The sequence below is a fragment of the Borostomias antarcticus genome (assembly GCF_949987555.1).
Source record: "Borostomias antarcticus genome assembly, chromosome: 16".
Classification (NCBI taxonomy): domain Eukaryota; kingdom Metazoa; phylum Chordata; class Actinopteri; order Stomiiformes; family Stomiidae; genus Borostomias; species Borostomias antarcticus.
In genome coordinates, this window is record NC_140249.1 from 22,943,183 (window position 1) to 22,965,426 (window position 22,244).

The 22,244-nt window shown below is 54.1% G+C and overlaps 2 protein-coding genes across 2 annotated transcripts in view; both read right to left on the reverse strand.

Moving 5' to 3' along the window:
* On the reverse strand, positions 1-2,143 carry mansc4 (MANSC domain containing 4; the record flags this gene model as incomplete). Its single annotated transcript, XM_084451405.1, has 4 exons — positions 1-426; positions 1,288-1,460; positions 1,647-1,781; positions 1,924-2,143. The coding sequence occupies 4 exons, from the start codon at positions 2,141-2,143 to the stop codon at positions 1-3; spliced, it is 954 nt and encodes a 317-aa protein (XP_084307531.1).
* An 8,787-nt stretch (positions 2,144-10,930) lies between these two features.
* The window catches only part of tead4 (TEA domain transcription factor 4), a gene marked incomplete at both ends in the record, with an annotated part of 27,235 nt that continues 15,921 nt past the window's right edge, over positions 10,931-22,244 (reverse strand). Inside the window, 10 exons of the mRNA XM_084451406.1 lie at positions 10,931-11,044; positions 12,276-12,428; positions 13,419-13,559; positions 16,323-16,496; positions 17,207-17,337; positions 17,521-17,582; positions 17,967-18,010; positions 18,133-18,267; positions 20,382-20,444; positions 21,313-21,377. Of these exons, the coding sequence (XP_084307532.1) occupies positions 10,931-11,044; positions 12,276-12,428; positions 13,419-13,559; positions 16,323-16,496; positions 17,207-17,337; positions 17,521-17,582; positions 17,967-18,010; positions 18,133-18,267; positions 20,382-20,444; positions 21,313-21,377 (1,082 nt within the window). The remainder of the gene's footprint in view (positions 11,045-12,275; positions 12,429-13,418; positions 13,560-16,322; positions 16,497-17,206; positions 17,338-17,520; positions 17,583-17,966; positions 18,011-18,132; positions 18,268-20,381; positions 20,445-21,312; positions 21,378-22,244) is intronic.

Sequence of the window (22,244 nt, forward strand, 5' to 3'; positions counted from 1 at the left end):
TCAGGAGTTCTCCCTGACGATGACGTATTTCATGAGGCGCATGGAGCCCCCCCTCCCCCTCCAGGAGGTCCGGTACCGCCCCTTTTTCTTACTCCGCCCCCTCCAGCTCACCACCAGCACGACGGAGCAGCAGCAGCTCAGCAAAACCGCGCCGCAGCTCGCTAAGGCCACCAGCAGCGTGTGGGCCGCCACCGCGTGCCACCCCGGTCCCAAACCCCCCGGTGTCTCCTCTCCGCCGGTCCCCTGGACCCCGTCTCCCCCGGCCGTCTGGTTCCTACCCAGGAAGCCCTTGGTGTCGTTGGGGTACTGCTTGCTGCCGTCCATGTTGGCTGGGGGGGCCGGGGTGGTTGGCTGGCTGCTGGGGCTAGAGGTCACCTGGGGGGTGGAGATGGGGGGCGCGGTGGGGGAGGACGGGGGGGTGGGGGGCTGTGGGGAGGGGGAGGGGTCTGTACTAGTTGGGGGGTGGGCAGGGGTGGTCCTGGCGTTGTAGGGAGCAGGGGTGGGGGTGGGTACGTGGGTCTCCCCAGGGAGTGCGCTGGTCGAGGAGGGAGTGGATGTGGGGGGGGGGAGGGTTGTAGCCAGACCCCAGGTCTCAAGGGAGGCGGACGTGGTGAAGGAGGTGGAGGTGGGAGTGGAGGAGGAGAAAGAGGAGGAGGTGGGAGTGGAGGAGGAGGTATAGGAGGTGGTGGAGGTGGGAGTGGAGGAGGAGGAGGTTGATGTTGGAGTGGGAGTGGAGGAGGAGGTGGTTGAGGTGGGAGTGGAGGAGGAGGAGGTGGTTGAGGTGGGAGTGGAGGAGGAGGAGGTGGTTGAGGTGGGAGTGGAGGAGGAGGAGGAGGAGGACTGGGTGGAGGAGGAGGTGGTGGGAGTGGAGGAGGAGGTGGAGGTGGTGGTTGAGGTGGGTGTGGAGGAGGAGGAGGTGGTGGAGGTGGAGGTGGTGGTTGAGGTGGGTGTGGAGGAGGAGGAGGTGGTGGGAGTGGAGGAGGAGGAGGTGGTGGTTGAGGTGGGTGTGGAGGAGGTGGTGGAGGTGGAGGTGGTGGTTGAGGTGGGTGTGGAGGAGGAGGAGGTGGTGGGAGTGGAGGAGGAGGAGGAGGAGGTGGTGGTTGAGGTGGGTGTGGAGGAGGAGGAGGTGGTGGGTGTGGAGGAGGAGGAGGAGGTGTTGGAGGAGGCGGTGGGAGTGGAGGAGGAGGAGGAGGTGGAGGAGGAGGTGGTGGGAGTGGAGGAGGAGGTGGAGGTGATGGTGGTTGAGGAGGTGGAGGAGGAGGAGGTGGAGGAGGAGGTGGCTGGGACCCTCAGGGCCGATGCTGAGGTCAAAGGCTGGGCCGGAGGGAGGGGCGGTCGGTTAAAGTGGCGCTTGTCCGAGGCCAGGGGCTCTGAGGCGTTGCCCCTGGTGTAGTGGTGGGGTAACACGCGCACGTTGGAGGTGAAGTACTTCCCAAACACCAGCAGGTCAGGGTCCACACCTGTGGGACAAACCCAGAGTGAGAAACGGTTACACAGGGCCACAGCTTCCTGAGGAAATTATAGTTATAAGTTATCGCTGCTCATAAGGGGTTTATAAAGAGTATAAATGTTCTAAATGATTGTCATTATTATAAATCGCTTTGGATAAAAGTGTCTGAATGACTGTAATGTAATGTAATCTTTACCTTTGGTGACGTTATACAGGACAACGTTGCCTCTGTGACTAAGGATGCAGCTCTCCAGTGTGGGACAGTGCAGGTGGACGCAGTTCACGCTCTCCTGGACGGTGTCATAGTGGAATATGGCCAGATTACACGAAACTATAAGAGAAATAGGCCAGCGCAACTATTATAGCGCGCGATACGTGCGTTATGAGCAGACATTAATACGCAATAATATTTTCATTTAACTTATTTCACACATTAAAAAATTATACAATCCGACGTAACATTTTAAACTTACAGTTTCTGGTAAGGCAACATGTCCGGCTGCATTTTAGAGCCGTCTCCTCTTGGTAATATTTCAGAAGCTGCGCTCCTCTCCTCTGAGATTCCTCAATATCGATGAAAATCCCGGGGAACCGACGTATCCAACAGTTTTTATAGTAAGAAGTCGGTGAACACCTGGATTCAGCGTGGTACACCAAACTAAAAATCGTTAGCAAACTCCATGGAACAATCATTGCGCGTTGAATGAAATCAAACCATGTTAAATTACGAGTTAATGAAAGAAGATACCAGACTCAGCGACAGTTTTCTGAAGTCTGTCGAGGTGAAGCTGGTGTCGTCAGTGGGCTACCTCTTCATAACCTCCTCAGGTGTGTCCATTTACTTGGGGAGGTGGAGACAGTGCGCGTAATGTGTCCATCTGATGTGCCAAATTGTTTTCCGCGCATATCTGCGTAATTCCAGGTCATTTTGTTTGAATTGAAGGCGAGGGACATATTGACCCTGTGGTAATTTATCCATTATTTATGGAATTTCTATGAAATGTGCAGTGAGATCGGGTCACCTGTGTTGAGATAAGTATTCAGGCAACGGTCTCTGGGGACGCGACTGCGCTGATTCAGTAACATTCCAAATGTTTATCCCGTTAATATTAGATACAGTACAAAATTACCCTCACAGTTCTATCACACTATTGGCTAAGAAAGTTATTCAGATCAAATATCACGAAGGTCTCATGTGTTACAAAGGAGATCCGAATCTGAGTATAAAGCCCAAAGACACCTGCCTCCAGACCGGCTCAGTCCCAGACCGAGGGAGGGCCACGGGCCTCTGATTCAGCGATGAGGCCGTCTGGACAGATATTTTTTCATTACCATAATTGTAGAGACACCTTGATTCTTCCCAATTAAAATATGAGAATAGCTTTTGCCCCCTCACCCTGCTTTATTCCACCTTTATGGCCAGACTTTCCTAGGCTACATGTTATCAGTCTGTCAAAGCAGAGACACATTTCTGTTATCAAATGACTTTCATATAATTCTCATTGTTCATTTATGTATGTCTTTTCATTTGTTTAGGATTTCATGTGCTCCGACCTGTTTAACCTCTGCCTCTTGGCCATGTCGTCATTGTAAATGAGAATTTGTTCTCAATTGACTTACCTGGTTAAATAAAGGTTAAATAACGGTTAAATAAAATAAAAAATAAAAAAATAATTACCCACAGATTGAGATAGGTTTCGTGTCTACAGAAATGCAGAGGTTTGGAAGTAGGTTCTCGGATTATGGAAGAAGCTTCCAGAAGTGTCATGATACCTGTTAGTGAAGAGCGCTGGCTTCCACCCCGGACACATTTGGCAGACGCACCCGTAGGCACTTAACACCAAAACGATGGTTACGTATTGTAACCCTAGTTCTATGAGTGGAGCGGAGCCCCACAGGGCTAGCTCCTATTGGCTAGCGAAACCCAGCTAGCTACATTGACTGAAGAAAAAAACATACACGCACCTGTGTCCAACCAGGTCCGGTGCACCACTGTATAAGCGGGCTACGCCCGCACATCTGCTCCTAACCGAAATTTTCAGCGAGCAGACCGCGGGGCAGCAAGTCTGTTCCCTGTGGGGCTCCGCTCCACTCATAGAACTAGGGTTACAATACGTAACCATCGTTCTATTTCGTGGAGCTCCGCCCCACAGGGCTAGCTCCTATTGGCATAAGCGGAGCTACACGACCGCACCATACACTCTTGCTGGCCCCAGTAAGGGAAACCAGTCAGGACACAAGCCAGGGCTCCAAGGCGAGACCATACTAACAGTTGATCCGACCCAAGCACTGGCCCCACCCCGCCACACTCAGTCTATCACAGCCGAGGGCAAGGAGAGGTACGTGGGGCGAGAGCTGGACCAAAGCGGTTACTCCGTAACAAGCCCGACCCAGCCTCACACATAAACAGGAACGGAACGTCACTAGACGGGCCCGCTCCTACCTTAGCTGAACCGGTGAGACCTGAGTGAGTCACGTCTGCTTTCCTAGCAGGAAAAGACCCCGCGGCTCAAACCGGTTCTCCAGTAGCGGCGAGACCTGCCATGGTCAATTCTGACTCTTTCACAGAAGACCCGGCGACTCGAGCCGAACACCTACATGAAAAATCCTGTCTAACGCTGGCTCGCACCGGCGGCTGTGTTTAGCACAGATGACGCCACAGAGACAGAGGACATGGATAAAAGGTAATAACGGACAAAAGGAGACGGGGACGACCAAGTCGCCGCCGCACAGATGTCCTCCACTGACACACCATTGAACAGGGCAACTGACGTGGCCACACCCCTTGTGGAGTGTGCCCGAACAGCACCAGGCAGAGGACGACCCGCAGTCACGTAAGACTGGGCGATGCCCTCACAGATCCAATGGGAGAGACGCTGTTTCGACAACGGAGAACCCACCTTCCCTGGGCCGTGGCAAACCAACAACTGGGGGGTGGTGCGGACCGCAGCCGTGCGCTGGACGTAACACATCAACGCACGCACAGGACACAACAAATGCAGGCGGGCCTCTTCCTCGCTCGCATGAGGTGGAGGATAGAAGGCTCCCAGCTCCAAATCCCGTGCCCTATAGGCGCCCCGGACCACCTTCGGAACGAAAGATGGATCCGTGCGCAACACAGCTTTGCTCCCATCACCCGTGATGAGAAAAACTGTCAACGCCCTCAGATCACTGACCCGCTTGCCCGACGTCAGAGCAAGGAGCAGCGCGGTCTTAATCGACAGCCACTTGAGAGATATCCGCTCCATTGGTTCGAACGGCGCTTTACATAGCGCATCCAGAACCAAGAGCAAATCCCAAGGCGGCGCCGCAGCCTTACGCACAGGGCGAAGACGGCGCGTGCCGGCCAGGAAGCGTTTAACCAGGGGATGCCCGAAAACCGTAGTTTTGGCGAACCCCTCATGGCATGCGGAAATAGCACACGCATACACCTTGATAGTGGATGCTGCCAAACCGCCACCATGACCCATCAGGTGCTGAAGGAATTCCAAAATCGCCTCGACCGAGCATGACTCGGGAGCGAAGTCCCTTTCCTCACACCAACGCGCAAAAGCAGCCCATTTGCCAGAGTAAACCAAGGCAGTGGAAGCCGCGCGCGCGCTCTGAATTGTACAGATCACGGCCGGAGAGAGTCCCCTATCAGACAATCTCCGCCGTTCAAGAGCCAGGCCACCAGCGGCCGTCCCAAGACTGGAGGTGCGCAAATTGAGCCCTCCGCCTGGGACAGAGCGTTCGGCCAATGAGGGATGTGCCACGGTTCTACAGTAGTCATGGCCATCACTTCTGCATACCATCTCGCCCAGTGGCGGTCCGGCGCTATCAGTATCACTGATGCACCCTCTGACCGCACCCTGGCCAACAATGGTAAAATCAGCCCCATCGGCGGGAAAGCATACAGCAGCGCCCCCGGCCAGGGGGCATGCGCGAACGCATCCACGCCCAGCGGAGGCTGGTCCTGCTGTCTCAGAGAGAACCAGAGGGGACACTTCGCGTTCTCTCTCGAAGCAAAGAGATCCACCCCTGCTCTGCCGAACCGGGTCCAGAGCTGAGCCACTACCTGAGGATGTAGGCTCCACTCGTCCGGGTGAGGCCCGCCCCGAGACATCAGGTCCGCCCCGACGTTCAGACGGCCGGCAATGTGCCGCGCTGTCAGTGACCGGAGATTGACATGAGCCCATCGCCACAGCGTTACCGCCAGACGGTGAAGCGCAGGCGAGCGGACTCCCCCTTGTCGGTTGATGTAAGCTACTGTGGTCTGGTTGTCTGACCGCACCAGCACATCGCGCCCCTGTACCAGGTGTACAAAGTGGCGCAATGTCAGTAGCACCGTCTCCAACTCCAGGAGGTTGATGTGGCGCCGTTCTCCGACGGCCCACAAACCACCTACGGCCTGGGACAGACATGTACCACCCCAGCCGCTTAGAGACGCGTCTGTGAAGACAGCGACGTGAGCCGACACCCTGCCTATTGGAACACCGTGCGCTATTACGCGCCGGTCCCTCCAATAGTCGAGGTCTGCTGACAACGACCCCGGCATCCGCACAAGGCGCCGTCTGTGCCTCACAGGGTCCAGACGAAGCCGCGCGAACCATCTCTGCACGCACCTCATGTGAAGAAGGCCCAGTGACACTACCACATGGGCGGCTGCCATGAGACCCAGAAGGCGCATGATCGACAGAACCGCGATCTTTCGAGAAGGACGGCAAACACTGAGACTCTTCTCCAGTGTTTCCCTCCTTGAATCGGATAGCCGTGCTCTCATGGCGCTCGTGTCCAGATTGATACCTAGGTAAACAATCTGACGGGCCGGCCACAGAGCACTCTTCTCCCAGTTGATTGCAAACCCCAGGTCGGTGAGATGCCGCACCACCGTGGCGGTATGCATCAGAGCCAACAAAGGCGACGGAGCCAGTACCAGCAGGTCGTCCAGGTACGCCAGGATCCTGATGCCCTGCCGGCGCAGTGGCCTCAACGCCGCCTCCACACAATTGGAGAAGGTTCTGGGGGCGAGCGCATATCCAAACGGGAGTCTGGTATATTCGTACGCCACACCCAGGTAGGCGAAACGCAAAAACTTCCGATGCCGATGAGCTATCGGTATGTGGAAGTAAGCGTCCTTGAGGTCTATGCTGGTGCAAAAATCGCCGGGAAGGAATGCCTCCAGCATTTGTCGCACCGTAAGCATATGGAACTTCAGATTCGCCACCGTTTTGTTGAAAAGGCGGAGGTCCAAAATTGGCCTCACGCCCCCCGTCTTCTTTGGCACGAGGAAGTAGCGGGAATAAAATCCCTCGTCCCTCTGGCCTGACGGGACCACAGTTACCGCTCCCTTCGCCATCAGTTCTGCAATCTCTGCTGACAGAGCGGCAGCCTGAGCGGGACGCGGTATCACTGTCTCCACTACGCCCATGAAGGGCGGTGGGGGGCAACAAAACTGAATGAGATACCCTTCCCGTAGAACACGCTGCAACCAGCTGTCCAGGAGACATCTCTCCTGCCAGACTGTGAAGCGGTTGGAAAGAGGTTGTGCCGGAGATCGCGGGAACAGATCGAGGAACCTGCCATAGTTCAATTTGGCCCTGACCGCCACCGGACAGCTGAGAAACTCTGCTGTCCTGGCCCAAGGCGGGCCACCCTCGAAAGGGAGATGAAAAATCCCCATTGGGAGTTCCATGTCCCTGAACAGCGCGAGAATGAATGGCATTCCTGTCAAGAAGCACTTCATTCACAAAAAGAGGAAGTGAGCCGACACCGTCCGCATTGCTAACAAGCCGCCGTCGCTCATCCCATTGAGAGAAAACGGCGGAGTGTTGCAATGCGGGAAGCCCCGCCTTCTCATTTGCATGATCTGGCAAGGTGCCGTCTTTCGCAGACCGACTAGACGGGACATGAGAGGCGGGCAGTGTTAAATAGCCAGCCGAGGCAGTAAACACGGAAGTATTCTCACTGACCGGTGAGCGTGAAAACTCTCTACCTGTCGAACACACAGGGAGAGGCTCGAACGCTCGGCCCGAATGAACGAACGCCGTCTGGGGGTCTAGCGCATCTTTTTCGCCGCTAAACCCCGCCAGCGGTCGGTCCCGAGAAAACTCCGAACAGGGCAGTACAGCCATAGCACTTGGCCTGGGCGCACACATCCCCTCTGTTAAAAACCCAACCGGTCTGTTTAGAACAGGGGCGGCGAGACCTGCCGTGGTCAAATCTGACTTTCTCACAGAGGACCCGGCGGCTCTAGCCGAATATATTACATTCGCTGAACCGGCGAGAGCTGCGCGCGTCACGTCTGCTCTCTTTGCAGGAAAAAACTCCGCGGCTCGAGTCGGTTTTTCAGCTGCGGCGAGACCTGCCATGGTCAATTCCGACTTTTTCACGGAAGACCCGGTGGCTCTAGCCGAATACATCACATCAGCTGAGCCGGCGAGCCCCGCGTGAGTCACGTCTGCTTTAGCAGGAAAAGACTCCGCGGCTCGAGCCGGTCTCCCAGCTGCGGCGAGACCTGCCGTGGTCAATTCTGACTCTTTCACAGAAGACCCAGCGGCTCTAGCCGAGAACATTACAGTAGTTGAAAAGGGAGGAGATGCGGACTGCACATTACAACCAGCTTGATAACGTTGCATCGTGTTTGTTTTATTGAACAGGGAAACTTGCTCACCGCCGCTCTCAACAGAGCGTGGTGTGGGCACAACACAGTCACGCAACTCCACGCACCGTCAATAGGTGCGCCTCTTCCTACCCCAAGCCGGAGGCGGAGCGGTGGGCGCGCTTGAAGACGCCGGACCGGTCCCGGCACCCTGGGCGGGGTAGGCAGGGGGAGGTCGCGGGGGAGGAGCCGCGTGCGCAGTCCAGGAGCCCGGGCGAGCCGGTCCATGGGCCGCAGCGGGGCGGGACCCCGTGGCAGGTTGTTTAGTCTTGTGTGTCCGCCGGCGCTTGCTCCCAGTCGCGGCAGCATCAGCCGGAGCACGCGGACGTGCCGGCACACTGCGCTCCCCCGGAGCCGCGAGATGGCGAGCGAGGAGGAGCCGGTCCTGCTCCTGGCTGCGACACTGCTCCAGGATGTTAGACACAGCTGCCCCAAACAACCCCTCCCTACTGACCGGTGAGTTGAGGAGGACACTCTTGCTTTCCTCGCGCAGACGGGTCAGGGAGAGCCATAGGTGGCGCTGCTGCACCACCGACGTGGCCATCACTCCACCCAGACAGGAGGCGGAGATTCTCACAAGCTGAGCCACAGCTCCGGCGGCTTCGGCCATCTCCGCTCTCCTGTCTTCATCCATAGAGGGGGGGGTTTGCTCCGTAGCTAGCTGGCCGATGTAAATGGCCAGCATAGCAATGGAGGAGGAGGCAGCCACGGCCTGCGCGGCCAGAGAAAAACCTTTGTCGGCCAAGGACAGGGTTGTCTTGTCTTTGACGTCCGGCATGAGAGGCTTCCTGGCCGAGCCCCAGGCGGAGGAACCAGGCACCAGGACCGCTGCAATGTCGGGTTCCAGAGGAGGAGAGCCGATAGCTGCTACGTCAGTCCAGCCGGTTACCCTCGTAGCTCTGCTGAACTGGCGAAGCGGACCTCTGATGGCCAACGGCCGCTCCCATTCAGCCTCGACGAACGCCTCCAGGTCAGGCATAGCCGGCAGGAGACGAGGAGCAGGCTGAGAGGGACGCCCGTAGCAGACGGAGCTCCACAGTGGGAGCCCCGTAGTCGCAGCAGCCTCCGGGACGGAGATACCGAGGTGATGCGCGGCTCTCTCCAGCAGCCGGGGCAGGTCGCGATCGAAGGAACCCCGCCCCGGGAAGGAGGCGCCACTAGCCGTAGTGGCTTCCGACGCAGAGAGAACCTCGTCTTCCCCGGAGAGCTCATCCTCATCATCCGTAGGCGCGAGGGAGGTAATCGGGGCCGCCGGTTGTTGCGGGGGCGCGCCGATGTCCTCGCCGACCAGCTGGACCAGACCTTCAGTCTCCAGCGGCGGCGGAGCGAAGAAATGCGCCCGGAGCATCCTCTCCATGGGGTCCAGGAGGGCGCAGATCTCGCAGGCGGGGGACGGAGCCAGACCCGCTCTGGCGTGCTGCGGCCCCAGACAGCGGAAGCAGAGGTGGTGTCCCACGTCGCTGTAGCGGGAGCCGCACACACAGAAACGATCCGGCGGATCCATCGGCACCGGCAGGGGGTCATCTAGGGACGCCGCCAGGTCCGCTTGGGTCCGCTGAGTAGACATCTTCTGATCTTCTCCAGTAGCAATGCGAGCTGAAAATTTCGAAGGAGCAGATGTGCGGGCGTAGCCCGCTTATACAGTGGTGCACCGGACCTGGTTGGACACAGGTGCGTGTATGTTTTTTTCTTCAGTCAATGTAGCTAGCTGGGTTTCGCTAGCCAATAGGAGCTAGCCCTGTGGGGCGGAGCTCCACGAAATAGAACTCTAATCACACTTTGGTTTGGAGCCACTAGTATCAGTTTAGACTGGCGATGTTACAGCTAGGCTACTGCATATCAGGCCACAGGACAGAACGGTCTCGTACCGGTACTGAATAAGATCAGTTGAATGAACTTCAAATGCTTTATTTTGTGTTTCAGCTGCATCCTGGAGTTAGACACACGTGTAGGTGTAAATCTAAATTGTGTGGGGAGATTATTGCGCTCTGGAATTGTGACGATGTTAACGGACCACTAGGTGGCACTATGTTCAAATATTTGATATGACAGCTTGTGCAGGCTCCTATCTCATAACACCTCTAAGAGAAACACAGAAAGTAAATGTAAGGTTGCTCTTGTATTTTATCTGACTTATCAGACCTCGACGGACACAATCGTTTTCAAATATCTCCTCGATTGCAAATCAAAATCTGGTTCAAATAAGCAGACATACAGATGAGGGCTAATCTATCAAAAAACAATACAAGATGCATCCAAAATCAAACTAGGTGAGTACAAGATTTCTTTTAATTATCTTCTTTTTTTTAGCCTCTCAGTTTCCATAGATAATGTTTTGGTTTCCAGAAGAAATGGCCGTGGCTCTGTACATGATAAAATCTTCTAACACAAAGATTGGCACCAAAAACATTAAACGCCACTAGGTGGCAGCACAGCCAACCCAACCCCCCACCCCCCCGCCCCCCAACACATGCAACTGTGTAAAATCAAACTAAATCAAACAAGCACTAGTAAAATGAGATGAAAAAAAACAACTTCTCATGCAAAGTCTTGTAGTTTCGACTCCTTTGGTATATATACCAATATAAATATACCATCCTCGACTCATCGCCTCCTCTTCCTCACATAGTTGGTTCAGTCTGGCTCCCAGTGGTCCGGATAGACACAGCTCTTCTACAGTAGTTTCACTAGGTGAGCCCAGCCAGGGTTTCCGTGGGTCCTGGCTGGACCTGAATGGTGCTTGTAGCTTACAGAGGAAATAGTCCATTGTTTGGTGTGTGCTGTTGTTGTTGTGTTGTTGTTGTGCTATAGTGGTACGTTCCATCCACAGGGGTGTGGGTTCAGTCTTTGACCAGTCTGTAAATGTGGTGCTGTGCTCCGTGTTCGCTAGTGGACACCTCGAAGACGTAGGCTATGCAGAGAAGGGTCTCCAGGGTGTCCCTGTTAGTCACCACCTGCAGACACACACACACACACATGCACGCACACACACACAAACACACACACACACACACACACACATTGAGGGTTGCTTCTAGAACAAAAGTACATGTAATCCAACTCTGACTATACAATAACTAGATCATACTGTACCACCGTGTATTAGCTAAGACAATATGTGTCCATTCATTGTGATAACAGCTCTGTGCTCAGGCTAAGAGCAGGAAATGACATCACAAACTGAGTATATAAGCTGCACTACTTCCTCCAACCACCATTCTTCTCCTACTGTATAGGCTGAATACAGCACTTGTTGCATGATACATATCAATGGCACAATGTGCTCAGGCTTGCAGAGTGTGTGTGTGTGTGTGAGTGTGTGTGTGTGTTTGTGTGTGTATGTGTGTGTGTGTGTGTGTGTGTGTGTGTGTGTGTATGTGTGTGTGTGTGAGTGTGTGTGTGTGTGTGTGCATGCGCGTGTGTGTGTGCGTGTGTGTGTGTGTGTGCGTGTGTGTGTGTGCGCGCGTGTGTGTGCGTGCGTGCGTGTGTGTGTGTGTGTGTGTGTGCATGTGTGTGTGTGCATGCCTGCGTGTGTGTGTGTGTGCAGGCAGGCAGGCAGGTCATGGTTAATGTGAGCTAAATCAGTCCATTGAGAACTAATGACATGCTGCCATGCTGTCGGCAGCGTGGGTTCAATATGCTCATTGTGAGCGTCTCCGGTAGGAATGCAGTAGCCGGAGCAATGGACACCAGTGTCCGCTAATGTCCAGGACCACTCTGTTACTATGGCGACGCTGTACACTCAGCCCCAGTGTTCTATTCTATTCTATTCTACCTCAGTATCCAGTGGAAACACACCGGACCAATCTGAGGACATATGTTGGAGTGGTAGGACAAATTAAAATTAAATCCCAATGCGCAAACACTGAGGACATTGTTTATAATCCATTGCGTTTCTTTGTCTGTTTGCTTGTGTTTGGTGTGTGCGTGTGTGTGTGTGTGCATGCATGTAGGTGTGAGTGTGTATGTGTGTGAGTGTGTGCGTGTGTGTGTGTGCGCGTGCATGCATGTAGGTGTGAGTGTATGTGTGTGCGTGTGGGTGTGCGTGTGCATGCATGTAGGTGTGAGTGTATGTGTGTGCGTGTGCATGCATGTAGGTGTGAGTGTGTATGTGTGTGCGTGTGTGTGCGTGTGGGTGTGCGTGTGCATGCATGTAGGTATGTGTGTGAGTGTGTGTGTGTGTACCTGTAATATGGTGAAGTTCTCCAGTACGCTGTTCATCATGTATTTCTCTGGCAGGTGTTTGAGCTTGTGGATGAAGTTGATCATGTATTCACACAGGGGCGACCGGTGGATCCGGAACACGTAACGGCCGTTCTCAAAACGCGCGTACTCCGTCTGGAGAAACACGGCACAGCCCACCCACAATGAAACATATTACATTGAAAATACATTATTGGATCAGAATGTGACATTCACGATAATGGTGCAGACAAATCGTATCTCAAACTGAAAATGCATTAAATGCATCATATGAATTTCTATGTAATAATGCATAATTCTCTTGATATATGGCTCGACAGACACTAAACATATACTGTAGGTAATTGCAGCATTTATCAAATAGAACACCCATTAAGTGTCATTAAAAAACAGCTGTCTCAATTGCAGCGGCCTGTGAATGTGTGGATGTGTTTGTGTGTTGCACAATACATCAGTGTTTGGGCCCAGGGACGATATTGAGGCTGTGGTGAATCGGCAGGCGAACAGTGAATCATTTGGAGTGTGAGGAGAGTCTTGTGATTTGTGTGGTCGTCAAGGGAGCCGATTGGCGGTAAGTGCGACAGAGATCCATCTGGACCGCGGTCTCATGTTCCTCCTCGCCCCCCGGGGGGGTAATCGTGGTGGCGAACGGTCACGACCTCAGAGGTGAACCCCATCGTCATAGCAGCTGTCAATCATGCAAAATCCCCTTCATATCAATATCAGAGCCTTCTCCTTCTGTGGTATATATATATATATATATATGATATACAGTAGTGGTATTTATCAGAATTGTGAGGGTGGGAGGTTAGAAATTACCGTCCCTTGTAGAAAACATCAAATTGAATCAAATCAAACTTTATATACAGTAGCACATTTCAATGTTCACAGAAAAACAGGGGGGGGATACATAATGTATATTTATCCACACTTATTTTCCAGATACATGCCAGAATAAACAAATATTTGTGTTTGTCTATATATCTAGTGAGAGATTTGTTATATCAACTACCTATGTTTACAAATATTGAAGGCTATACATATATACATTTCTTTATACTGTACATCAACATGAACCCCCCATACACACGCACACACACACAAACACACACACACACACCTCACCTCCACTTTCTCGACCACCTGCTTTCCGAAGGAGCAGACCTTGGTAGAGGAGGTGATGATCATGTTGTCGGAGCTCTCGTACTGACTGGACACACCGTAGAAGAAGCTGCTGTCGTCCTGCAGGTTGGCGCTCAGGTCCGCCTGTCACAACAAGAGGACAGGGGGACTGGTCAAACAACCTACTGGACCGTAACGGTCTTGAAAAGACCAGAAGAGATTGGTCAAACGACCTACTGTACAGTAACAGTCTTGAAAAGACCAGAAGAGATTGGTCAAACAACCTTCATTACACATCCACTTGCTATCTGGGTGTAGCCTACTCAACCACACAAGACACTTTGAGGAATCCTCACACCGTCTCCTGATCCTTCCCCCTCAGATAAAGGACCTCACTTAGGACAGCGTGCGTAAACATGTCCGACCGGCTCTTTCGCCGGCTTTACTGACCGTCTTACGGACGCTGGGAAGCTCAAGCAAAGCCTGCGAGTGATTCTCCGCAAAGCCAAGCAGCATCCGTCGGCCCGCCTGTGTTGACTTAGCTTAGGCCGACCGTCCGGCGCGGGGAATTCCCAAGATGCAGCGCGTGTCCAGCCTAGGTGTGACACTCGTCACTCCGGCCTCTCGTTCAGTCATGTGGATCATCTCGGACTAGGGTGCGAACGTCGGCCACGCTGGCGACTGTCAACGTTGATCTAAACGATCGTTTTCGGCTTAATTGTTAAGTGAAGACATCTGTTCCAGGGTGAAGATGTCTTTAGATGCGGGTCTTTTATCAGCTTTCCCCCTCCGAGCCTAACATTAACCATTAGCAAATAAAAGACAGAACTGATCCGAGATCAGCTCAAGTCCCGACCACTACATTGGATGGGGTTCGGGAAGCGGAGGGTTTAATCTGATCTCAGATCAGCGTTTAAGAGCGGCACCTCCACCTCCAGGAGGCGGTATCGTCCGCTCCATCATCCGACACGAGCGGCTGCTTTTACCTCATCCCATGTCAGGCCTTTGTCTCTTAACGGGGCCATTACCACGTCCAGCATCCAGCCTCTCCTCATCTCCTCCTCCTCCCCCCCCCCTACCCATAATTCCCTCGTTTATCTTCATCCCCCGGGCCCGGTGACCCCGGCAGAACCCGCGCCCCCCCCTCCCTTAACGGCCTGCGAGGGAATTCATCCAATTACAATCAACAGGCCTCAATTTGTTGATTAGATCACGGCGGCGGGTTTGGCTGTGTAACAATTTACGAGGGCCGGCCTTAATCGGATTCTCCCGGCACTTCAAAGGCGCGAGACGATCCGTTAGGACAGGGCCACCGGCGGGGAAGGGGGCGGCGGCAGGTGTGGGGGGGGGGCGGAGCTGGAAATTCAATCTAGAATGCCATAGCTTTAGAGGCGGGCCAGTCGCCTGTCACCGTTGCCAAGCCAACCCGCGCCTCAGGACGCGCCCCAGTCGTGACCTGTTGCAGACGACGGCCGCGGTGGCGGCGGCAGAGGGTTTGTGCCTCGTGACGGAGTAAACAAGGTAACCGGCCGCAATAATAAGACCGCTCCTTTTTCCTCTCCTTCCTCCTGGGGGCGTGCGGGCGTCGACATGTCCAGCTGGGTTTCCCCCCCCACCCCCCACCCCCGTTTCTGCGTTCAGTCACGGTTGCCGTAGCGATCGGAGGGGGGTCCGGCCGTCTCATGAGCTTGTTGACTTGTTTACCCTCTGAGAGACGCGTTGCCGTGCGTCCACGTCGACATGCCCCGGCCCCCGACGACATGAAGCAGGCGACGTTTCTGAGGATGAATGACCTGTTGGGACACCCGCCCTCCCCTCCACCCCCTCTCTCTCCCCCTCCCTCCCTCCCTCCCTGTATGATATATGGCGTGGTCCTGTCCCCTCCTTCCGCGGCCCCCTGCATCAAATGCCAGCGCCCTCACCAGCTGTCCCTCCCAGAGGGCGAAGGCGTCGCCTCCAGTCCTTGTCACTCATCGATGTCTTTTATCCCTCCACGATAAATAAAAGTGAGATTCAGGAGCGGGCCGAGAGCCCAATACCTCACGTACTAGCCGAGGGGGAGCAGGGGGGCCATCGGCAGGCGGGGGGGGGGCGAATGTCACATTCTTTGGAATGAGGCGTGCGGGGGGGTCGAGGCGAGGCCGGTTACGCGAGGGTCAGCGGTCGACGGCGACGACGCAGGGGGAGCGGCGAGCGTTGTTGACGAGCGATCGGGGGGGGCGGGGAGGGTAGCATGGCGGCGAAGGAAGTGGGCGGTCTCTCGCGCCGAGGTCGCGGACGAGCTAGAGAGTTCACCTCCCCGCACCTCATCCCCCCCCCCTCCTACTCTTCCGCAACTCATCCCCCCTTTGCTACTCTTCGTTGTCAACACAGGACGCTCTATCTCTCTTGGTTTCTCTCTCTCTCTCTCTCTCTCTCTCTCTCTCTCTCTCTTTCTCTATCTCTCTCTCTTTCTCTCTCTCTCTCTCTCTCTCTCTCTCTTTCTCTCTCTCTCTCTCTCTCTCTCTCTAGGGGTGGGGGGGTTAATCTATAAATAAGGGACGGTGTGAGGGGTGGGTTCGGGCAGCCTGAGAGCGAGGGGACAGGTGTCCAGGCTCACATTTCCCCAGTGAAAGATCAGTCCTGCCACTCTGCTCCCCAAGGCTGCTGTCACACACACACACACACACACGCACCACACGCACACACACCATACATCGTGCTCGCTGCTCTGCCCACAGCGCCTCACGCAAAGTTCTATTGTCGTTTTTTTTGGGGGGGGGGGGATTTGTTTTAACTCCACATCGTTACACAAACACTTAAGTCGCCATTAGGTCGTTAGCAACCAACAGGTGTCAAAACATTCTCTCCACTTTCATTCTCCCGCCCGCGAACCCCCCCCCCCTCCCCCCGGCTCGAGGGCCTCACCCAGAACTTGACCAGGAAGAAGGCGTTGGGGGGCCCCTTCTCGAACAGCTCCTTGAGGCCTCCCTTCTTCTCGGGGAACTTGTCGTAGATCTGCCTGATGTCCACGGCTTCCAGGTACGGGTCACTGTAGGAGGGGTTGGACTGACCGATGTGCACAAACAGGTGCTTGTTGAACTGGAGGAGAGTGGGGTGGGGGGGGTAATCAAATCAAATCAAACTTTATTTGTATAGCGGATTTCATACACAGAGGCAACACAATGTGCTTTACAGAGAGCAATGGGAGGTGGGCATAGGTCCCACCCCTACATATTCCAGAGGGAAGCAAAAAAAACAGTTTCACCCGGGGGCCAGAAAAGTGAGCTGTAAGGATTCTTCCCTGACCCCTCTCAACGAGACGATCGAGCAAGATCCTGGAAAATGTTTGTCTATCGGCTAAGATTTACAGAGCAGTAAACACGGGCTAGATACTTCATAAGAGAGACATAAGAGAGACATGACTAAGTTCAGGTTACGCTTCTCATCGCTGACGTTGATGTTAAAACGATGATGTTAATCGTTAATTAATTGTATACTTAATTTGTTTTCTCATGTTATTATTGAATTGTATTCTTAACGCTTTGGCAATATTGTTCGCGTGACGTTCGTGCCAATAAAGCATATTGAATTGAAATTGCAAAGTAGAAATATAAGTTATGTCTGAGGATGTTTCTGCGCCTTTAGAGACGGACATTAATGAACAATCTAAATTAATGCGGGACCTTGAAGTCGGCGAAGAGAAATCCTCACATGGTCACCTGATGAGATGGTCGTGGATTTGGATGTGGATGTCAGATTCAGTCAGGCAGTGTGAGGGGCTACTAACAGCGCTCTATCCTTACACTCACAGTCTCGGGGTCCTGAGGCTGCTCCAGGAAGGCGGAGAACTCCAGCATGCGGATCTTAGAGCCGGCGATGCACCTGCCCTGCCATGGGGGGGCGCCCGGCGACATGGACAGCCCTGCCGTGCTCTCGTAGCCTGCGGGGGGGCGAGATTATGACCCGGCTTCAAGAAATGTTGCTACATACTGGCTGTTTCTCAGAGCTTTGCTGGGGCTCTCCATCATTAGACGGGTTATCATCGCCGGGGAGGGGCATGACAACGCCTGTCGACAGGTGGGGGGGGGGGCGGGGGGGGCGTGCGGAAAATGAGCAAACCCACCTGTTATGGGAGGCGGTCCGGACGCCTGCATGGCGTAGCCCTGCTGGGAGAAGGGCTTAATGCTGGGGAGACAAGATGGGGGGGGGGGGGGGACACATTACTTACACCCTCGCTCACCCTTGTGACCCCTTCCACGACCCCGCTCCCCTTTCTCACGTACACACACTTCATTGGGCCGACTGACCTCTGTGGGCTAGGGGCACGGGGGTACTGTAGTACGGGATGGCGAGTGAATTGTGAGAGGATCGTATTTATGCTGCGTTTTGCTCAATTATGCCGCATTATGCTGGATTTGATTGACAGATTTGACTTTTCAGCTGATCAAGCATTCTGTTCAGGTGCTTCCCAACTGCTGGTCCATGTCACTTATGCTACACACACACACACACACACACACACACACACGCACGCAGATGCCAAGCAGGCAAGGGAGTTGAGTTACTTACTCTTCAGGACCCCCCGGCTGTCCTGGAAGAGGGCCATGCCAAAACTGGAGAAAACAAGACATGTAAACATATATTTTATTACACACACAACACACACACACACACACACGCACACACACGTTCTCTATGCATCCCCCTGGTGCTTGTGGGAACAGTCTGCACTCACCCCAGCACCAGTGGGGTAAGCTTGTCTGGACAGGCCCTGGAGAGCCATCTTGTTTTGGAAGGCTGTGGCTGAGATTATTTGGGCCGAGGACATGGTGGCCATGCTCTGGAGGGCCTTGTCTTTGGCTGCCTGGTCCTACACACACACACACACACACACAGAGGGATAGAGAGAGAGAGAGAGAGAGAGGAGAGAGAGAGAGAGTCAGAACCCTGTTTTCCACAGGAACACGAGTCCCTCAGTGTACAGTAGTCTGTTGGGTGGGAAGTAAAGGCCTGAAGCCAGCTTGCATCATCTGCTGCGCCTTGTGAGGGAGGCAGGGAGGGAGGGAGGGAGGGAGGGAGGGACGGGGATATTGCAGTCAAGGGCCCTGGGGTCAAGAGTAAGGTTTATTGCCTTGGCAGAGGCTAGGCGGTGTTGACAAGCAGCCTATGTCTCTGCTAGAGGTCACTGTGGGAAATTCGGGCTGAGCTAACGCTAACGCTAACGCTAATGCTAACGCTAACGCTATAAAGCTAAAGAAAAGCAATGACCTCCCGCGGTAGCCGCTGTAGCATTCCCGCGTGTACGTATGGTAAAGCGATATCGCTCTCTGTCTGGGTGCAGACAGACTTCAGCGGTTTCTAAATCCTTAGGGACGGAAAGTCCTCGTCCTCCTGGCCCCCCGCTGCAAGGCCAGAGAGCATTCCTGGTGCCAGAACCGGCCAACACAAGGGCATAGCTGAAATACGGGGGTACATCTGCTGGTATTCTCAGTTACACCAACTTATTTAAAATCCCTGTCACAGGCCGGCCTGCCAGCTGAGCCCAATGGCCACCATCCAAGGGAGCTGTGTTGCCGTGTGTGTGTATGTGTCTTTGTGTGTCTTTGTGTGTGTGTGTGTGTGTCTTTGTGTGTGTGTGTGTCTATACGTGTGTGCATGTGCAGACGTGCATCTGTTTGTGTCTATTTGTGTGTGTGTGCGTGTGTGTGTGCATGTGTATGTATGTGTGTGTACGTGTGTGCGTATGTGTGTGTGTGTGCGTGTGTGCGAGTGTGTGCATGTGTGTGTGTGTATGTGTGTGTGTACGTGTGTGCATATGTGTGTGTGTGCGAGTGTGTGTGTGTGTGTGTGTGTGTGTGTGTGTGTGTGTGTGTGTCTAAACTGAGAGAGATGGCGGGGGTTGCTTTTCACCCACCTAACAGGAACACTTTTATTGAGATACTTACCAGATGAAATGCCTGGAGGGAACAATACAAAGATTAATTTGTTTCCTGACAAACTTATTTGTTTTCATAATGGTGCACAGCAAGCCCGAGGGACACTCAGCCTATTCACATCCACTGCTCTGATTGGTGGAGATGCCTAATCATGCATTCCATATACGTAGCATCAGCATAAATTAGATGATGTGATTAAGTACAACAGACATTCTTCGGTTTCGTCCTCCCGTGGCGATGTAACTCTCGGAGAGAGATTCGTGATTCGCGGGTATTAAGACGTCTTCTGCCATCCAATCGGATCTCAAGGCCAGGGGAGAGTGGGATGGGCTTAGGGTGTGTTTTTTGACCTCAGGTGATGCTCGCGACGCTCCGATGCTTTGATCGAATCTCACGGCTTCAGCCGAGCTACGACCCGAGCGCCAAGCCCCTCCCACGTTAATCCATAAACATACTCTCTTAATCCCTAATCCCCAATCATCCCTGACATGAGTCATCGTATCATCCGCAAACAACGCACCAGGGCGCACACCTCGCAGCCATGAAGCTTCCCCAGACTGCTCAGAGCAGCTTGTGCTGTAATAGCCCCCAGAACTGGAACGACTTGAATGGTCATGGCAATATGTGTCGGAATACAGTAGGAGATATAGAATTAAGGATACATTCTCTATGGTTTGTACCACAACGGCCATTTTGCGAAGAGGTATCCCAGAAAGCAAGCGGATGTGTAATAATTCTGGGCCATATATGGGCCGGAACTAAGCCACAAGGGCCAGATCTGGCCTGTATACGGCCCAGATCCGCTTGCTATCTGGGATGGAATTTCTGCGCTAGACACGTCAACCTCAATTTGGTGGATTTTTCCGAAACTCTATTCAAATTCAATACTATGTACAAATCAAAATGGTGCACGTCACTTTTCAGCGGAACCAAGACCATTCTCTGTCGTTTCCGTTCGGCCCTCTAAGGCTGCGGCACCAGAAGCCATCCCAGGATGCATCAGCACGCGGGTGAAGGAAGCAGAAAGGGAGGGACTCACGTAGCGTACCTTCAGCTTCACCTGGATCTCCCGGGCCTTCCGTCGCGCCAGCACCTGGATGTGGCTGGACACCTGGGCGCACGGGGGGGAGGGACAGGGGGGGGGTTAGGATGCATTCTGGGAACTCTGGGAACGGTTGTGATGCACTCTGGGAACTCTGGGAACGGTTGTGATGCATTCTGGGAACTCTGGGAACGGTTGTGATGCACTCACTTCCGCCACACCGACTGTACCCAGTCAACGTTTTAGGATCAGAAATACATCCTAAATGTGTCGACCTTCAATTAGACAAAATAGTGAATACCTACAGTGTATGACCCCCCTCCCCCCCCCCTCTCTCTCTCTCTCTCTCTCTCTCCTTCTCCTTCTGTCTCTCTCCTTCTGTCTCTCTCCTTGTCACTCAGTGCCAACAGTGTACATATTAGTCAGTCGCTCCATATCAGATCCCATGGTCTGGGTAGGGTTTCAAATCCCTGTCCCTCGTCCCCAGTCTCTCTCTCTCTCTCTCTCTCTCTCTCCCCCTCTCCTCTCCTCTTCTCCCCGTAGAGGATCAGTGCGTTCCCTTCCCGGCTCCTCGCCCTCCTAACGAGCCCCCCCGCGCCCCCCCCCCCCCCCTCCGTGAGGTGACGAAGAAACACACTGACATCCGATCCCTGAGCATCTGTGCACCAGGGCCCCCGCCCTAAATCACTCCACACAGGCGGTCTTCACCGCGAGGGGAGGGGGGGACGCCGGCGGGGGGGGGGGGGGGGGGCATCACTTCCCCGCTGTCATTGCGCCTTCCCTCGCCCTCCCCTCGCGTCTTCCTCAGCGCCGGTGACGGGCCGCGTCCCCGACCGCGCGGACAGCTCGGGCAGACGCTTGGGGGGGGGGGAAGGGGGGGCACGGGGGGAGAGCGAGGGGGAGGGGAGGTCCCGGCGCGTAAAACGAACGAACCCACCTGCTTTCTCGTCCGCGTCTTGCCCGTGCGGAGCTTGATGTAGCGCGCGATCAGCTCGTTCCGTCCTGGAAGGAGAGAGAAAAGATGTGAACTCCAGTGTGCGTTCGGTTCGCGCTCCTGACAAACAAAACGATGTTTCTGTCGAGACTTGTGTCAACTGTGTGAGAGTCTAGTTTCTCTACTGATAGGACCACTCGTGTTAATGAGTGTTGGAGAGGAGGGGTATATAAAGACACACACGGGGGTGTAAGCGATACTGAACACGGGTCTAGACGATAAGGATGTTTTAACTGTGTGGAATTAAAATGTTTACTGAAGCTAACTACTAGCTCATCATCAGCAAGCTGTACATGCCAGGCTGGCCAAATCGGGAGCACAGGTGGGAAGGGTGTGTGTGTGTGTGTGTGTGTGTGTGTGTGTGTGTGTGTCTGTGTGTGTGTGTGTGTGTGTGTGTGTGTGCGTGCGTGCATACTGTAGGCACCGATGTAAACGTATATCAGTATGAGTATGCATGCATGTGTGCAACCCTAAAAATCTGTGTGTGTGCATTAGTGTGCGTGTGTGCGTTAGTGTGCGTTAGTGTGCGTTAGTGTGCATTAGTGTCTGTGTGTGCGTTAGTGTGCGTGTGTGCGTTAGTGTGCGTACTGTATGTGCGTTAGTGTGCGCGTTAGTGTTCGTGTGTTGCGTTAGGGTGCGTGTGTGTGTGTGTGCCTTAGTGTGCATTAGTTTTCTTGTGTGTTGCTGTACTGTAACCTGCCCTAGCCGCTGACAGACAGGCCACGTGGGCGGAGCAGGTGAAGGGGGCGGCCATGTCATGTGACCCCGGGCCATGTGACTCCGGGCCTGGCCAGGAAGAGGTGGCGAGGCAGCTGGTGTGTGTGTCAATGTTTATGGAATATGCCTTTACGGCCGCAGTAAATCTCAGGCTTGTT